The sequence below is a fragment of the Falco punctatus genome (assembly GCF_963210335.1).
Source record: "Falco punctatus genome assembly, chromosome: 12".
Taxonomy (NCBI): Eukaryota; Metazoa; Chordata; class Aves; order Falconiformes; family Falconidae; genus Falco; species Falco punctatus.
Window position 1 is genome coordinate 14,565,297 of NC_137592.1, and position 15,390 is coordinate 14,580,686.

The 15,390-nt window shown below is 46.1% G+C and overlaps 1 protein-coding gene across 3 annotated transcripts in view; it reads left to right on the top strand.

The window, feature by feature from the left end:
* Nucleotides 1-10,765: 10,765 nt before the first annotated feature.
* ZFAND3 (zinc finger AN1-type containing 3) overlaps nucleotides 10,766-15,390 on the top strand; it is a 146,266-nt gene continuing 141,641 nt past the window's right edge. The window contains exon 1 of one of the 3 annotated variants that reach the window (XM_080407882.1): nucleotides 10,766-11,028. In XM_080407882.1, the coding sequence (XP_080264008.1) occupies nucleotides 10,958-11,028 (71 nt within the window). In that variant the 5' untranslated portion in view covers nucleotides 10,766-10,957. Of the gene's footprint in view, nucleotides 11,046-15,390 lie in introns of all 3 variants that reach the window. The other 2 variants (XM_080407884.1, XM_080407883.1) reach the window with 2 other exon arrangements.

Sequence of the window (15,390 nt, forward strand, 5' to 3'; positions counted from 1 at the left end):
CAACATCCTTTGTTTTCCTTCGCTTCTGTGCATGCAACTTTTGCTATTGCTTCATTAAATTGCCTTTACCTTGACCCACAAGGGTTTTTTTCCATCTTGTTTCCCCCCCCATTCTGCTGAGGAGGGCAGTGATAGAGCAGCTTGGTGGGCATCTGGCATCCAGCCAGGGTCAACCCACAACAGTGTCACAGGTCCTTTCGCACCAGACGCACTTCTGTGCTTCATTCTTGGCATACTTGGCATACTGCTTACTGGCAGCTGTAAAGATTTTCAGTATCACATTTGTTATTTTAAAACTTCATTATGCCTAGATAAATTGCTTAGATTGGACAGTAGATCCATACATAAACACTGGAGAAAGATGCAAAAATAAGGAAGTTGTATCCAAAGCTTGTAATGAAACATCCAGCTCTTTTGTAAGTATAAAAAGAAGGATAATGTCTTCCTCTACTCTTGACAGCTGTATGCAGCCTCACATCCCCCTACCACAGCAACACAGAAGCCACCCTGAGATGTTGATCTTGAGAACACAGGTCACCACTTTGACACTTTGGTCCAGCCACAGCACGGATGTGCGCCTTTGCTGCTTGCCCATGCACACGTGCAAACTAGCAAGGCTTTGAACCCCTTGCTGGAGAACTCTCCTGACCTTCTCACAGATGTTGTGCAGATGCCCTGCTGCAGTAAAGATGAGCTGCATCCAGCAGGCTTTGCAGGCAGTGTGACCACGCCTTCAATGCACTAGATGCGTGCACTAGCACCAGCTCAGTGTGCATAAGCCGGCTGCTCCCAAGTGCTTTGATTTCAGCATTTAACTTCTTGAATCAGAGCAGTGCAGTCTGCTTTTCCTTAAAAAGGGATACTCAGCTTGCAGTATATGCAGTGCAGGGTCCCTTGCCTAGTTGCTGTTGCCTCTTTTCTCAATGCAGCTAAGAGCCAGGTGAAAGACCCTGGGTGTGAGAGTAGCTGTCTCCCTCTCTGCAATAAATCAGCATGGCCAGAAAGCACTGGGGTAGAAGTGAGAGGGTCACAGTGTGTGGCCTTCCCTTGGGACCCAAAGTAGGGAGGTGATGTGCCCATCCCAGAACTGCAGTGAGGCATGGCTGAGAATGAGAAATGGCTGTACGGAACACCTGCTCCCCATCATGCTGTCTGGAGGACTTGTGTCACCTCCTGATCACACATGTGAATGAGCTCGTGGTAAGAAGACCCTCCAACTAATTGCAGGTAGCAACAGTACTTCGCTAATAAGCACAGTCAGCTCACCTCAAAGCTGTTATCTATAAATTGCCTTCAAAAGCTGCTAGAAATTCCTGGATAGGCTTTTTAAAGCTTTTCTTTGAAACCAAGAAAGCAGAAATCTTTCTTCCCTGGAGAACTGATTAGAAATAGGCCTACACTGACATGGTCTTATTCCAGCCTTGACTATGAATAACAGAATAGGAAAACAAAGCAGTTTGTTACAGATCCCATTTCCAGGTGTTAAAGAGAAACTGTCACATTGCTTCAGAAATAGATGCTATTACAGAAAAAGCCACTGTGCCAGCTTTTCCCTTGGCATCCTTAAACCTCTCGTGTCCCTGTTAACCACTGCTGGAGAGGGTTAATAAAGGAATGAGTAAACTCAGCAGGCAACACAGTCCCAGCAACGCTGACCAGCCTCAGGAGGCTAATTGCAACAGTAAGGGCTTGAGGATCCCTGTTCAAAAGTCTTTTTTTGCACTGCTTTCCAAGAGCTTGCTTATGCCTTCCCTTTTCCTATCCTGTTACACTTTTCTCCAGTGCTATGGTTTCCACTTGTGGTATTTCACTGAATTATTTTTACCACTCCTCTTGCCTCCTCCTGTCAGCAGCCTTCAAGATGTACCCTGTAACCTGTTCCTCTGTTGAAAAGTTTTCTGTAAAATGTAATAATCATCCTGAAACCCATTTGCAAACCCAAATAGTGACCCATCCTCTCCTACAGGGGACAGGAGTGGTTAGACATACATGATTATCCAGTGTTTCATTCTTGTGCCAGCACTCAGCTCCAAACCTGAGCGTGGATATTCACACCGGTCTTCTGGCCAAACTCTCAGTCCACCCACATTCTCATTTGTCTTCTGAATCCCCACATTCATAGCCCATAGAGGCCAGACTCACTGCTGAAGTCAAGGATGAGGTTGGGAGGCTGGAGGGGTGAGTGCGCCTTCAGAAAGTGAAGTTAAGGAGCTGCAATGAGTCTGTTCCCATCTCCCCGCCCCACTCCGGGAGCTTCACATCCCTCACCCATACACAAACACTGATAGCCCCTTTCCCCTCCCACCAGCTCATAAGAAGTCCTTCCTCTCGCAGCAGCTGACTGTGACTCCTGGACCATCTATGTACATGGGGTGTGTCCTACACGCCATTCAATCTGGGATGCAGAATCCCAAAGGCTGAGACAAGGCTTGCCATGCCTGCTGCTGCAGGAAGAAAAAGGAGGGCTGCTCTTTGTGCTGTGGGGCGATAGCATCGCCCCAGCAGTGGCCCCACGCCGTACAACCTGCCCCTGGTAGTATCAACAGAGCTGTGCAGGAGCAAAGTGAAGATTGGCAGCTAGAGCCGCACTGCTGGCACTGAGGACTGTGGCCACGTAGCTCAGGCGCTGCAGCTTCTCCGATCCCATCTGCTCTCTGCTTCATGTCTCATCTACAACTACAACGCTGTTGTGCAGCACAATGTCTTTCTCTTGCAGCTGAGCCAAGGTGTCTCCCCATGGCTAGTATCTTGTCAGAAGCATCTCCCTAAGCACTGCCTCACTTCCAGCTTCCCCATTCTAACTCTCCCAGTACCCTGGAAACCATTCTTTCACAGTTTGCTGCTCTTGTTTCTTATCTGCTTCTTTGCTCTCTAGGTTCTTGTCAAGTTTCCTGCCTGACTCTGAAACAAGATGGAGTATCCTGGCTTCAGCAGTAGCCTGTTAAAGTAAAATGCTTTGCAGCTTGCCAGAGGAAGGTACAGAGATCCCCTGCTGTGTTTCTAAGGAAAATTCAAAACCTCAGCATTCTCCTTACTCATCTTTGAAGAGCACCATCTCCTCACCCTCTGGCACATACCCCAGCTCCTCCAAATTGGAGTTGCAGTTCTCTCCTCAGGGTGAAAGACACCTTTGAATCTCAACTTTTTCAGCCCGGGGAGAGGAGAGCAGAGCACACCGCAGCAGGTGTGTTAGTGCAGGAGGCAGGATGGGACCCTCCAGCCGCCGCTCACACACCCGCCCCTTCTGCCTCCCACCCCAGCCTCTGTCCAAGGCTGGTGGCTGCTGCCCTGACCTGGGAAGGACCAAACTGCTCAGGGCCACTACCTCCTCCAGCCTTTCCTGCTTGTATTCTGCCATCACCATGATGAAACAGTCAGCGTGGGTAACACCGGGGTTCTCTGGCAAGCTGGAGGTGTGACTCCCAGCCTGGAGTCAGAAGGAGGCATGGATGGGGAAGTAGGTTTGAGGACCACCACAAGCACTGGTCAGCCCAGCAGATGTTCCTGCGTGGTGTGACAGCTGTGGCTGACTGCACAGCATCCCTGCCTGCCAGCCTGCAAGGCCACCTGGAGTCTGCCCAGCCATTTGCAGCCAGCGGCTGGGGAAGTGCTTCTCAGAGAAGTTTATCTGAAAGGCAAAGGGACTGAGCAGAAGTGCGGCAGTTTGGTCGTACAGCATAAAGGAAAGCCGCCAGCACGCACACAGCAGAGGAAACTGTGCCATGGGTACAACTGTTAACACTTTAAACTTGTTTTATAACAGCGTCAGACAAATTTGAAACAGCTGCTCTGTATGCTCTTCATTTCCAGTGGCAATGTCTTTTTTTTTGTTTTACTTGCTGTAAAAGAAATTGGTGCTGCTGCTGTTTACAAAATTACCCAAGCTGCACTTGTGACTTCTAACTTCAGATCTTGCTGTGATCACATGGATACCATAAACAGCAACATCAAGGTTTGCTCTGCTAATATTGGTGCCACAGCCCTGAAAAAGCTACACGTCGGATATGTTATGGGGGGGAGCAGGCAGGGGCAGCAAGGGATAACTGCCGGCTCCCATTTCACATTCCATAAGACCTTTTGTCATTGAACTACTGAACACTTTCTCTTGCCACTGAGCAATTAAGCCTCCCTGATGCTGCCGTGCTTATGAGGGAATTACTGCTCGTCTCAGCCGTGCTCAGAAACACCAGGTCAGAAGTCAGAGAACTATTAAACCTATTGAGGTGCCTGGAAATATGTTCAGTGGCCGAGTTCCCAGTCTGACATCTTCAGAGCAGCAGAGGAAAGAACAGAAATAGCCTATATTTAAGCAGATTGTCAGGGGCAGGCACCTTCCAGTCTAATGAAGGCTGGACTATTTTATATTTATACAAGATGAGAGTCTTATTATGTTTGTTTATCTGTGCCACAGTAGGACCCAGAAGACCTAGATGCAGACAAGATCCCTGCATGCTAGGCTTTATGAAAATACCAAAGAGAAGCCAGGTAACGAAAACAGAAGAAATATATAAATATCACTGATCTTTTACCTTTCCATTCAACCATATACTTTTGGCCTAAGCTCCTTTTTCAAATGGAAGAACATGTATAGTGCTTTATTTATTTTTATCCGTTTCATTTATAAACCAAGGAGTTGTGGCAAAGATGATTTGGGACAACACTGTTAAGTGAACCTGGACCCTGGGGCAGAGGAGACAGGTCTTGAGGGTTGCTAAAGGAGCACCCAAGGCACAAGCTCTGCAAGCAGGCACAGACTCTGCATCGGTTACTATACTGGGAGTTGAACAACTTGAATGCTGTTACCAGATCTGCAGGTGCCTTCCTGTGTGACCCTGGGCAGCTTGTTTCACTTTCCAAGGCTGCTTTCTGCCTGGTAAAATTGCTGTAACAATGCTTACCTTTTTAAAAAAAGTGCTGGAGATCATTTGCTAAAAAAAGCTTTCAAAGGCTAAGAATTGTCTTTGCTGAGTCTGCTATCCAGCATCAGGAAATGCCTAGCACAATGTGATCATCATTACACATTCATAAGTCTCATGGTTTATAATAATAATAATAATTAAAGTGTCAGCTTATATAGAACACAGAATCATAGAATCATTTAGGTTGGAAAAGATCTTTAAGGTCATTGAGTCCAACCGTAAACCTAGCACTGCCAAGTCCACCGCTAAATCCTGTCCCTAAGTGCCACATCTACGTGTCTTTTAACATCTGCAGGTTTATTTTCCAGTGAGTGATTTCAGTATTAGTCACTGTCACATCTGTGTGGGATCACTACCCACTTTTGTTTTCTAGGCATCCTCTCTCCTTTTATTATATCATGCCTAATGTTTTGATTGTTTTAAAAAATATTTTATCTGGCATTTTTAGACTAGCCTAGAATGTTTGTTTGATTGCACTCCATTTTTTGCATTTGTGTTTTTCTCAAAGTGTCCTGGATTACGTGAGGACCAGGAAGGGGAAGTAATGCATGTGTGAAATAAATAAAAGTATTATTAATAATAATTGCCTCTGCGTTAGTCATATCCATGCAAATTGCAGCTGGCTGTGTTAAGGAGTTTTCTCTTTCAGCTTGGACCCTCCATCCAGCCATTAGTTGCAAAGAAATGGCACCCTCAGTCACAGTAATAATAACAGCAGCAATTCCTCATTTCTAAAAATGCCATCCAATAAAGATTCATTTGCTAGACCACCCATGAGATTATTATTGTTTCCATTTTAGAAAATGAAACTGAGGCAGACAGACTTAAAATAACCAGAAGAATGTCAAAGTCCTGACTCCAAGTCCTGTGCTGTAACTACTTAAACTTGTCCTTTAGTTTTCAAACATGTTTTATGTTTTAAAAAGACACAGCTATGAAAACCTTCTAATCTGCGTGACTCATAAGATGATAATTCACAGCTGATTACTTTTTTTTTTTTTTTGCTTTCAACACAGCCAGGTTGAGAGTTAAGATGAACTCAGCTTGCCTTCTTTAATCTGGAGACTTCCTTCAAGCAGTAAAGAAAAGCGGAGTCAGATTTTTTGAGGCCCAAGCCAGAGGCTAAGGTGCAGGCACTTCTCTCTTCAGACTGTTTGCACTGACACCTAGCTTAAAGCTAAATGAACAAGCAAATCTTGAGCCATTCAGTTGGATCACACCCTGCTATACCAGATGCATACAAAAACCAAGATACGCTTTTCAAATGTAGAAAATGAGAGGAGCTATGCATTGAAGAGCAGGCATTTGAAAGCCTGGCAGCTTTTGTCCTGATTCAGCCAGCCTTTGGCACAGTTTGGTCACCTTTTCTGGGGTCACATCTGCATGCTGACTTGCTGCAGGTTAATGTCTTCATGGTCTGTAGCCTATGCCCTGGGCTCTAGAGAATCATCAAAACTGTTCAACTTTATTGTTAGCTATGACTATAGCTCAGACATATCCTATCCACTGCCCTTTCCCACATGCTCATTTTATTTTTCAGCCTCAATACAGGGTTTAACAAGAATGGTCTTCCAAAAGAAAAGATTTCACTAAGAATATCTGTCTACTGGAGAGGAATAAAAAGTGGTGATTATTTCAATCAGTTCAAGAGTCTCTCTAACAGATTGGCACCACATGAGTCACTTTTATAATTTTATGGTAATTTAGATCTCAAGATGAGAAGAAGGATGTACAATACTTGTGACGTTCTCCACCTGCTCCACTTCACGGTTGTGCACATGTATCTCCATCGGGCAATCATGTTTATACTAAAATAAACAACCCCAAAATGTTCTGATTATATACAGGTACAACCTTTTCTAGTATATCTGAAAAGAAGTGCACTTGAGAAACAACGGTATTTAATTGTTGCTTCTAAATCTGGTGGAGTTTTTCCTCCTGATCCTGTGAGGTCTGTTACCTCATCTAATCCTGCAATGGAGCACCACTGAGAAGGAGCCAGAAGCACCTCAGTAAGAGGTAAAAATCAGACCTCACCATAAGAATATTTCTTGTGTATGTCCTAAGCATTTCTCCCCTCAAAGACATCTCTTTTACATCTTTTACTAAACTCCATGTGTCCTGCTGGCTAATACCTTCTATTTTTGTTTGTAATTTTAGATAAGAATGTATGGTTATGATCTCTCCCCAAATGCAATTGTTACCAGGCCAAATGGCAAACAGATTTTTCAAGTATTTCAGTGTCTGCAGGCTGTATTTTGGTTGCTCTTCTCTGCATTCTCTGATTCGTCTGCAAAAAAGATGCCTCGAGAAGAGCTGCAGGGCCACTAGTCTCATTAAGAAGGATTACCACCTTCCCCATCTCTTTCATACATTTGGATATGCAGAACTAAAATGACATCAGCTGTTTCTGTTGTCTTGTAGTTAAACTGTTGCTTGCTACTCTTCTGGCATCACTGTTCTTCAAGTTACTTTCCCATCACTAAATAGGTTTCCCCTCCCTCACCTGATACGTGTTTACAATGCGTATTTGCTTCCCAAAGTTGAAACACACTTTGCTCTATCTGGACCATATGATGAGTTTCTGCATATGAATATTCCCAGCCCTATCCAACTAATGTGCTGCATATCCCTGCAAATGCTTCCAAAGTGCTTTTTATCCATTTTTCTCTGAATGTGTGTACATTAGTTGAGAAAGCATCCAGGGCTTGGACTCTATGGATGAAAAAAAGCTGGTTAGCACTGAAACTCTTCAGGAAGCCCGAGGTCTGGCTCTACAAGAGATCTGTCCGAGGAAGAGCCCACAGCACTGAATGGAGGTTGCGATGCCTTGTTCATGACCAAGTTCATTTTAGATCAGCTGAACCAGTTTTCTCCCTGCCAGCCTCTGAAGAAGCATCGCACACCAGTACTTCCCCTTGCTGCTGCGTTGCACTGCAAAACCACACTTTCTGGTGGTTGCAAATGGATGGATATGATTAGTAGAAACGTGACACAAATCAAAACATTAAAGGGTTTAGAAAAGCAGGTACAGATTAACACACTAAATTTTCAGGAAACAATGCCAAATGGATACATCAGTAATTTAAATTTTGTGTTGTTTAAACAAAGTAGGAAATACCACAATTACACAAAACCAGTGTGGCAAAGTTGTACATAAAAAACCCAACAAAGACTAAATATATCATAAACATATGGCATGACAGCATCAAAGCACACATGCTCCCTCTTCTCTGTCCTATAGTATTTAACTGTACTATAATCCTACAGTTTTTGTCCCGCCACAATTATTGCTCCTTAGAGAATTAGTAGTGGACAGAGTTAGAGTTGTTCAGGTGTCTGCATTGTCATCATGCTTAATATGTGTTTTGTGCAATAACATTATCCCAAAACTCATGTTTTTCTTGTGTTTAACTCTGGAGGGAATTACCACACCACTGTAGGGTTTTTAAAAATCTGAGCTGCTTGGAAAACTAGAATTTTGATGTTACCCCAACACAACTTTACAAAATCAAGAAAGGTTTATTTGAAGTGACGCAAGACTACCAAGCAGAGAGAATGCTTCTCATTGACATTTGTAATACTTGAAAGTTAACCCAACATGAGCTCCCTTAAATAGCAAATAAGGACATACAAACTAACTATCAAATAATCTTTCAAAAGCCCACATGTAGTCCTTAACTGAGGGGAATGTACAGACTCTGGTAGTAGTACAGGTAGGCTGCACGTAAGAGACAATTTAAATTTTTCTGTTGACTTATTGGCATAAAGGGCTGCGTTAATGAGGCCAGGGCTATTTTGTTCAAGTACTCGCTTCTCTTGGTGCACTCAGCAGGTGCTGCCTCAGCAGCTAGGCTCCTTGGAAGGCTGTGCCAAGAGGAAGGTCTCATGCCTCGGTGCATGGGGTGGTTATGCAGCCACAGACACTTTAGAGAAGGCCAGCAGCTGGACCAGTTAACGTGTCAATGAAAACTCTCAACACACGTCCCATCTCCATCGTACCGCACTGGTCTCACACTCAAGTTAATGTTACTGCATTCAAAGCCTCTGCTGAGAAAGAGCAGCAACTGGTTGAGCTACCGAAGCATTAACAACCTGCTTGGTGCATCAACAGGAGTCAGGTAAGCCCAGACTCAATGGTTACATAAAACAACCTTTACTAGTAAACTCTGTCACAAACCAGTCTCTTCAAAAGGACTTTGTTTACATGACTTCAATTAAATTACAACTTTTTATTAAAAAGTTTTAAGCATGTATGTATTTAATTACCATTTTTCTCTGTCATGAATTAATTTGACATAAAATTCTTTAAGAAAGTTAATATTAAAGTCAAAAGGTCATTGGCAGAATTAATTAGCTCTTCACAAAGACCTACATACTCCAGACTTTGTTAAGGATGTTTATCATTTTCAATGTTAAGTTACCTTGGTTTTAAGTGCAAAGCAGAAATCAAAGTATAAGATGGGGAGCAGCACCTCAGAAATAGATCAAACTTCCACCTTCATTATTGCCACACCAGTATTTTTCCACATAGCACTTTCCACTTGGATCAAAAGGCAGTTTCTAGCACAGGGTCAGCAATATTTCCACTTCACAGCCAAAAAAACCAAGGCATGGTGAGTGCATGACTGTAACTTGCTCAAGGCCATTTGCTAAACCCATACCAGAAGTACAATCCCCATTACTCAGCCGTCAAATCCAGATGCTGGAAATTCCCGTTTCCTTTCCTGTCCATCAAAGGGCGGCAGCCGGTAATCACCTATGCACCGTGCCCGCTGTAACTTCGCTGCTTGCCATAGCTTACCTCTTGCAGGTCCCTGTCTCTGGGGCCAGAACACGAGGGCCAAAGTGGCCTGCCTTCCGCCGGCTTCAGCCAGCCCTCAGCTTAGCATCCTCAGGCAGTCAGTGTTGTTTACCACAGGCAAAAAAACCAGCAACCCACGTACGTCAGACACCGAACCAACCGATTTTATTTCGTACTGATGGAAACCCGAGGACGAACATCTACAGAGTGAGCCGGAACGAAAAGACAAGGCGTCACCACCTGGGCCTTCCCCGGCCTCCAGGCCTCCTGCCCAGCTCGAAGCAGAGCGGCCTGGCGGGAAAGCAAACGGAGCTCGTGGAGACCAAGGCCCGCTCCACCTCCCCCCGTACCGGGGTCCCTCAGAGGCGGCCACCGCCAGGAAGAGACCCAAGTGCGCACAGGCCGCTCGCCCCCCTGCACACCGGGCTGGCAACGACTAGCCCCTCTCGGGGAGGCGGCTCCCGGCCGTGGGCCTGCGCCTGAGCTCCGGCGGCTCGGACAGGTCCCAGCCCAGGGGGGTGGGGGATGCGGGCCCCCCCTGCCCCGGGCAGCGAGGAAGGCCCCCGGGGACCCGCCCGCCGCCGACCAACTTCCGCGTCGAAGTCCGTCTACGCATGCGCAACCAGCGCCGGCACCACCACCTCGCCGGGCTTCCCTGGCTGTACCACTCTGTGCCTAACGTGTGGGTAGAGGCGAAAGAAGGACGCGGCGCCAGGGAGCTCTGCAGGCCACAGTCCCCCCAGTCCTTTTCACAAAGAAGCGCGTTGCCTTCTCGAGTCTAGAGGGGCCTTCTCAACCTGCCTTTCTCCTAATTCCCGCCCCCGATCTAACCCGTCTCTCCCCCGGGATGGGCTATGGTATATGCCACTCCCAGCTGATCCGGCGGCTCGGCGAAACCATCCCGCTCAGGGCAGGGGGAGTCAAGGCGCCGGCGGGGGGGGCGCATTGTTGAGTCACAGGCCGAACGGCGGGGGAGGACGGGCGCGTCCCGCTGTGACAGCGGGGTCGTTACGGACACCGGTGGGCGGGAGGGGCCGCCGCAGAGAGCTCCGCGCCGCGTCCCCGTTACCCTGTGGGCCCTACCGGTAGGGCGCGGCCGGCCGCCTTCCGCGCTGTCCCCTCCGCTGCCTCCCCAGTGGTCGCGCCCGGCTCCAGCTGACCGGCCTGGAATCCCGGCTGGGAGCCCCGCGCCCCCCCGCCCGCCGCTGCCGCCGCCCCGCGCCCCGGCCCCACCATGGGAGACGCCGGCAGCGAGCGCAGCAAGGCGCCCAGCCTGCCACCGCGCTGCCCCTGCGGCTTCTGGGGGTAAGCGAGGCCCGAGGGTGAGGAGGGGGCTGGGCTGGAGCCGGCTCGGCCCGGCGCGGGGAGGGGGGCGGGCGGCGAGGCGAAGGGCGAGGCGGCGGGGGGCCGCGGGCGGCGGGGGCAGGGCCCGGGCCCGGGCCTGGCGGGCAGGGTGGCCGGGGCGCCGGGCCAGCTCGCAGCCCTGGGCTCGGGCCTGTCACGGGGGCCGAGCCCGCCGCTCGCCCCGGGGCGGGGGCGGCCGCAAGGAGTGCCCGCGGGGGGGAGAGGGGTGTCCCCCTGCCTCCCAGCGTGTGGCGGGGCGTGCCGGGACGCGGGCGGCGGCGGCTCCTGGTTCGGAGGCAGCGGGTGACCCGGGGGGGGGGGAGGCAGCCGCGTTGCCCCCGGGGGCGGGAGCGGCCCGGGCACCTCGGCGGCGGCCTTCCTGGCAGCCCGGCGGGGCAGGCCCGCTCGCCTCCCCAGACACGCAGGTCTCCTGGAGCGGCTGCCCCCCCGTGGGGCTGCGGGGTGGCGGGCTGCGCTGCGGGGCCTGCCTCGGGCTGCGGGTCAGTGAGGCGGCCCCTGGCTGCCCGGCCGGCCCGGAGCGCGGTGCCTGGCGCGTCCCTGCCCCGCCGCCGCCGCCGGCCGCTCGCTGCTGTGCGCGCAGGGCAGCGTAACTAATGAGGGGAAAGGGCTGAGGACAGAAACACACTTCTGTCTCCACCTTATGAGGGCAGGGAGGTTCACAATAGAGAAGGTCCTTGCTAGCTGTTGGCCGATTCCTCTTTTAGAAAGAGGGAAGTAGGGTCATTCCTGTTTGCCAAAGGTGAAAAAAAAGTAAGCCTGTTCCTTGCTAAACTCACCCCTAGGGTCATTGCTGTTGAAGATGTTTCCATTATTGATTTTTTTTTTTTTTTTTTTAAATCAGATCTGTCATGGCAGATGGTATACTGGCAGATACACAGGATCATAAAGTGTCTCTGATATATATCACAGGAATATTAGTCCCTAACATTCTTATTTATGGAAAGTTGAAAGAATATGTGACTAAATAGACTTTTGAGAGCCCACCTGAGATTTACACTTGTCTATGATTGTACCTTCTTGGGATCTATGTCATACAATTTAAGGTACTCTGGGGAAGTGGAGACTGATAGAGAAGAGATGCAATAAGAATGATTTAGTGATGTCACTGTGCATTTGTTTGGTTTATTGGAGTGGCAGGATTTTAGATTAAATACTTTTTTTGAGTTATGACAGAAGCCTGAACTGCAACAAATGCCATGGCCCTGCTGGGAGTGGTCTTGGGAGACAGGTTATAAACATACAGTAAATTATTTGGTTTATTTTTGTTTTGTTAGGTTCCTGTATTTAGGCCTGATGTTTTCTGTAATGTAGCGGAAAGCAAGTTGCTGCTATCTCTAATGGAGTGTACTGACTTCTGTAACATGATACTGATGTGAAAGGAGAGTTGCAGAAAGTTGCAAGTGAACTTTTTCTTTGGCCTGAACTTCTTGGCTAGTTCAGCACGTTGCGATAATGAGAGGAAAATCTGGTGCTTCCAGGATCTGCTTAATAGTGACAGGAGGCTTGCAAGAAAACCCGCTGCCTTTTAAAGCTGCTATTTTTTTCTTTTTTTTTTCTTTTTTCTTTTTTTCTTCTTTTTTTTCTTTTTTCTTTCTTTTTTTTTTTTCCTTTTTTTTCCTTTTAATGTACAGTTTCCCTTGCACAAGCAGCTATCCAAATGGTATTTTTTTGCTTCCCCTCCTTCCTTCAGGGTGTCATCTGTGCAGTAGTGTTTGTTGTAAGGTATTTTTGAAAGACAGCACTGTGGAAAAAAAGCTCACCTTCTCTACCAGTACAGTGAATAAACGAATGTTTTTCAGTGTAAGTGTCTTTTTGATACATTTTGATACAGAGTGGCAAACTAAGTACCTATTTTGCCCTTAAAAAAACCAAACAAAACCCAACATAAACCAAAACTCTGTCAGTTTCCAGATCTTGATGGATTGTTGTTTTTTCAGGACTGGAAAATACGTAAGTGTCTTCTTGTCCTTATTTACCTAGGCCTTGCTAGTGCTTGAAAGGGTCGGATGGTAAATCCGTGTAGACATGGCCTTCTAGTGAAGTTGCATTGGCAGGAGCGCTTAAGAGGGGTCACAGTTTTATGTCAGCTTTCTGAAGAAAGTAAATCGTGATAGCAAAACCACATATGCATCTGAAGTTGGAATTCCACTGCTCTAGATGTCAACTAGGGTTATTACTGGCAACATGTCTTAAGACAGAGTCTTATCTGTGACTTTCATGTCACTTATATGTCTGTCAAGTCACATTTTGGACTAACAGGGCCATATTTGCTCTTTAACAGCAGGACGTTGAAGGCTATGGAAAGTTCTGAAACTTGTAATTTAAATGTAGTATTTACCATGAAACTGGTAGATAAAGTAGCATAGAGGAATAGTGTTGCTTTATCTTTCCCTGTCCCCATCAGTCCAACGGTTGAGAATCCTTTCACAGTTCTTCTTGAGTAAGCCTGAACCATGGAAGTAGCAGGACAACTCAGTGTTGGGGTCAAACAGTAAGGTCTCAATTTTGTCAAGTATAAAAGATGGCATTTTAAAAATATTTTTTATTGAGTTTTATGTAATGCTTAGCCCGGACTGTTTGCAGTAAGATGCATGCTTTCTACAGTAATCCACAGAGATAGGAAACATTAAGGAAAATACTTAAAGCAGCATTAAAATTTAAGTAAGCTGTGGGTTTCTGGGCTAAAACTTGCCTGTTGGTGAACAGTGATAGAAATAGCTCCTGAGATACACATTGATAGTGGTGGCGTGTGAAGAGATTACTAAAGACGACTGGTATGTAGTATTGCATTAAAGTTGAAGGGATTCGATATTTCTTTTAAAAGGTTTGATTTTATATTAGAAATCAGATCTTGCAGGTTTCAAGAATCTCTAGTGAGTGGAGAACTACTAAACTTTTGATGTTTCAAGATCTAAGAGACTTAAAAATGAATAGCTGAAAGAAGACACTTGACGAGACTGCTCAGAACTTCTGAAACATCTGCTTAAGGTCAATGGCTAACGTTTGCTTACATTTTGTTGAAGATCATGGAATTCATCCTTAAATCTTCTGCAGACCTACTGTTCTTTTTAGAATGTCCAGCCTGTCGTTTCTGCTCAAGTAAAGTTCAAATGGAGCACTGAGATCTTTATATTTTACAAAACTATTTCAATTGGGAAACCTCATCTGTATTCATGTTATTTATGAAAAAGCCATACAAATTATTGTTTGGAAATATTTTGCTCCTCTTCCTATTTTTATATCTCAGACTTTAGTCAATGGCAACTATCTTGGTTTTTATTGGAATAGCCTTAGTATACAAAAATTGGAAAGGGTGAAGTATGCAAGTTGTTGCTTTAGCTTACTTCATCTAGAGTTTATGCTGTGCTTAACTTCTCATTCTTATCATCTCGAAAAATTCTTCTTTTCCTGATTAACAAACCATATAATGTTGGTTTTTTTTCTTAGACCAGTGCATTCCAGAAACCTGTTTCACTTTATGGCACATATAAAATCTTTAACTCTAAGTTAATAAATACATGAAAATATTACTATGTGTATATATTCCAGTTAAGCCATTTTGCTTATTAGAGATTAAGCATGATCCTTTGATGAGCTACATGTTGGCAATTCCTCTTTGGCCATTAAAGGACTCTATGAAGGTTTCATTTGTGTGTAGCTCATCAAAGGGCTGGGGCTTTTACTGTTAAATGGTTAGATGCATAGATGAGACTTGTAAGCTAAAATACTCCTTGGCTAGTAGAAGCATATACTGTGAAGGAGTATGTCAGAGAGGGTAATACTTTTATGATTTTATTTGTACTGTAGTGACTGCTGCTTATTTTTCTTATGATCCAGACTGACACCATACCATTGCATTCAGTGCCTTAGAACCAGAAAAGAAGGAAATGTGTTAATGGATGTAAAACAAATGAATTCCATTCTTGAAATGGTTGCAGCCAGCAGGAAGTTGATTGAAAACACAGTATGATTAGTTTCATCTCATCTTATTTCTGGCAACTATAAGGTACTGTAGTCAGCTAAAACTGATGGCAATATTGTTTGAGAACATGCCAGCAGGGGTTTTGCAGGATGTTACCATTTGTTCTGCCTTTCTCTGACACTGCATGCATCATATGTGTGATGAGACATTGTGCCCCAAGCATTCTGTGCAGGCCCAATCCAGACTTTCTTTCTGAGTCTGGATTTTCCAGTCACTTATGTATCATCAGGTCCCTGCCATGCTGATCTGGCTCTTTTCTCAATTTTGTTTACTAAAATTAAACGTTTGATCAAATGGTGAATCATTTAACATAAGCATGA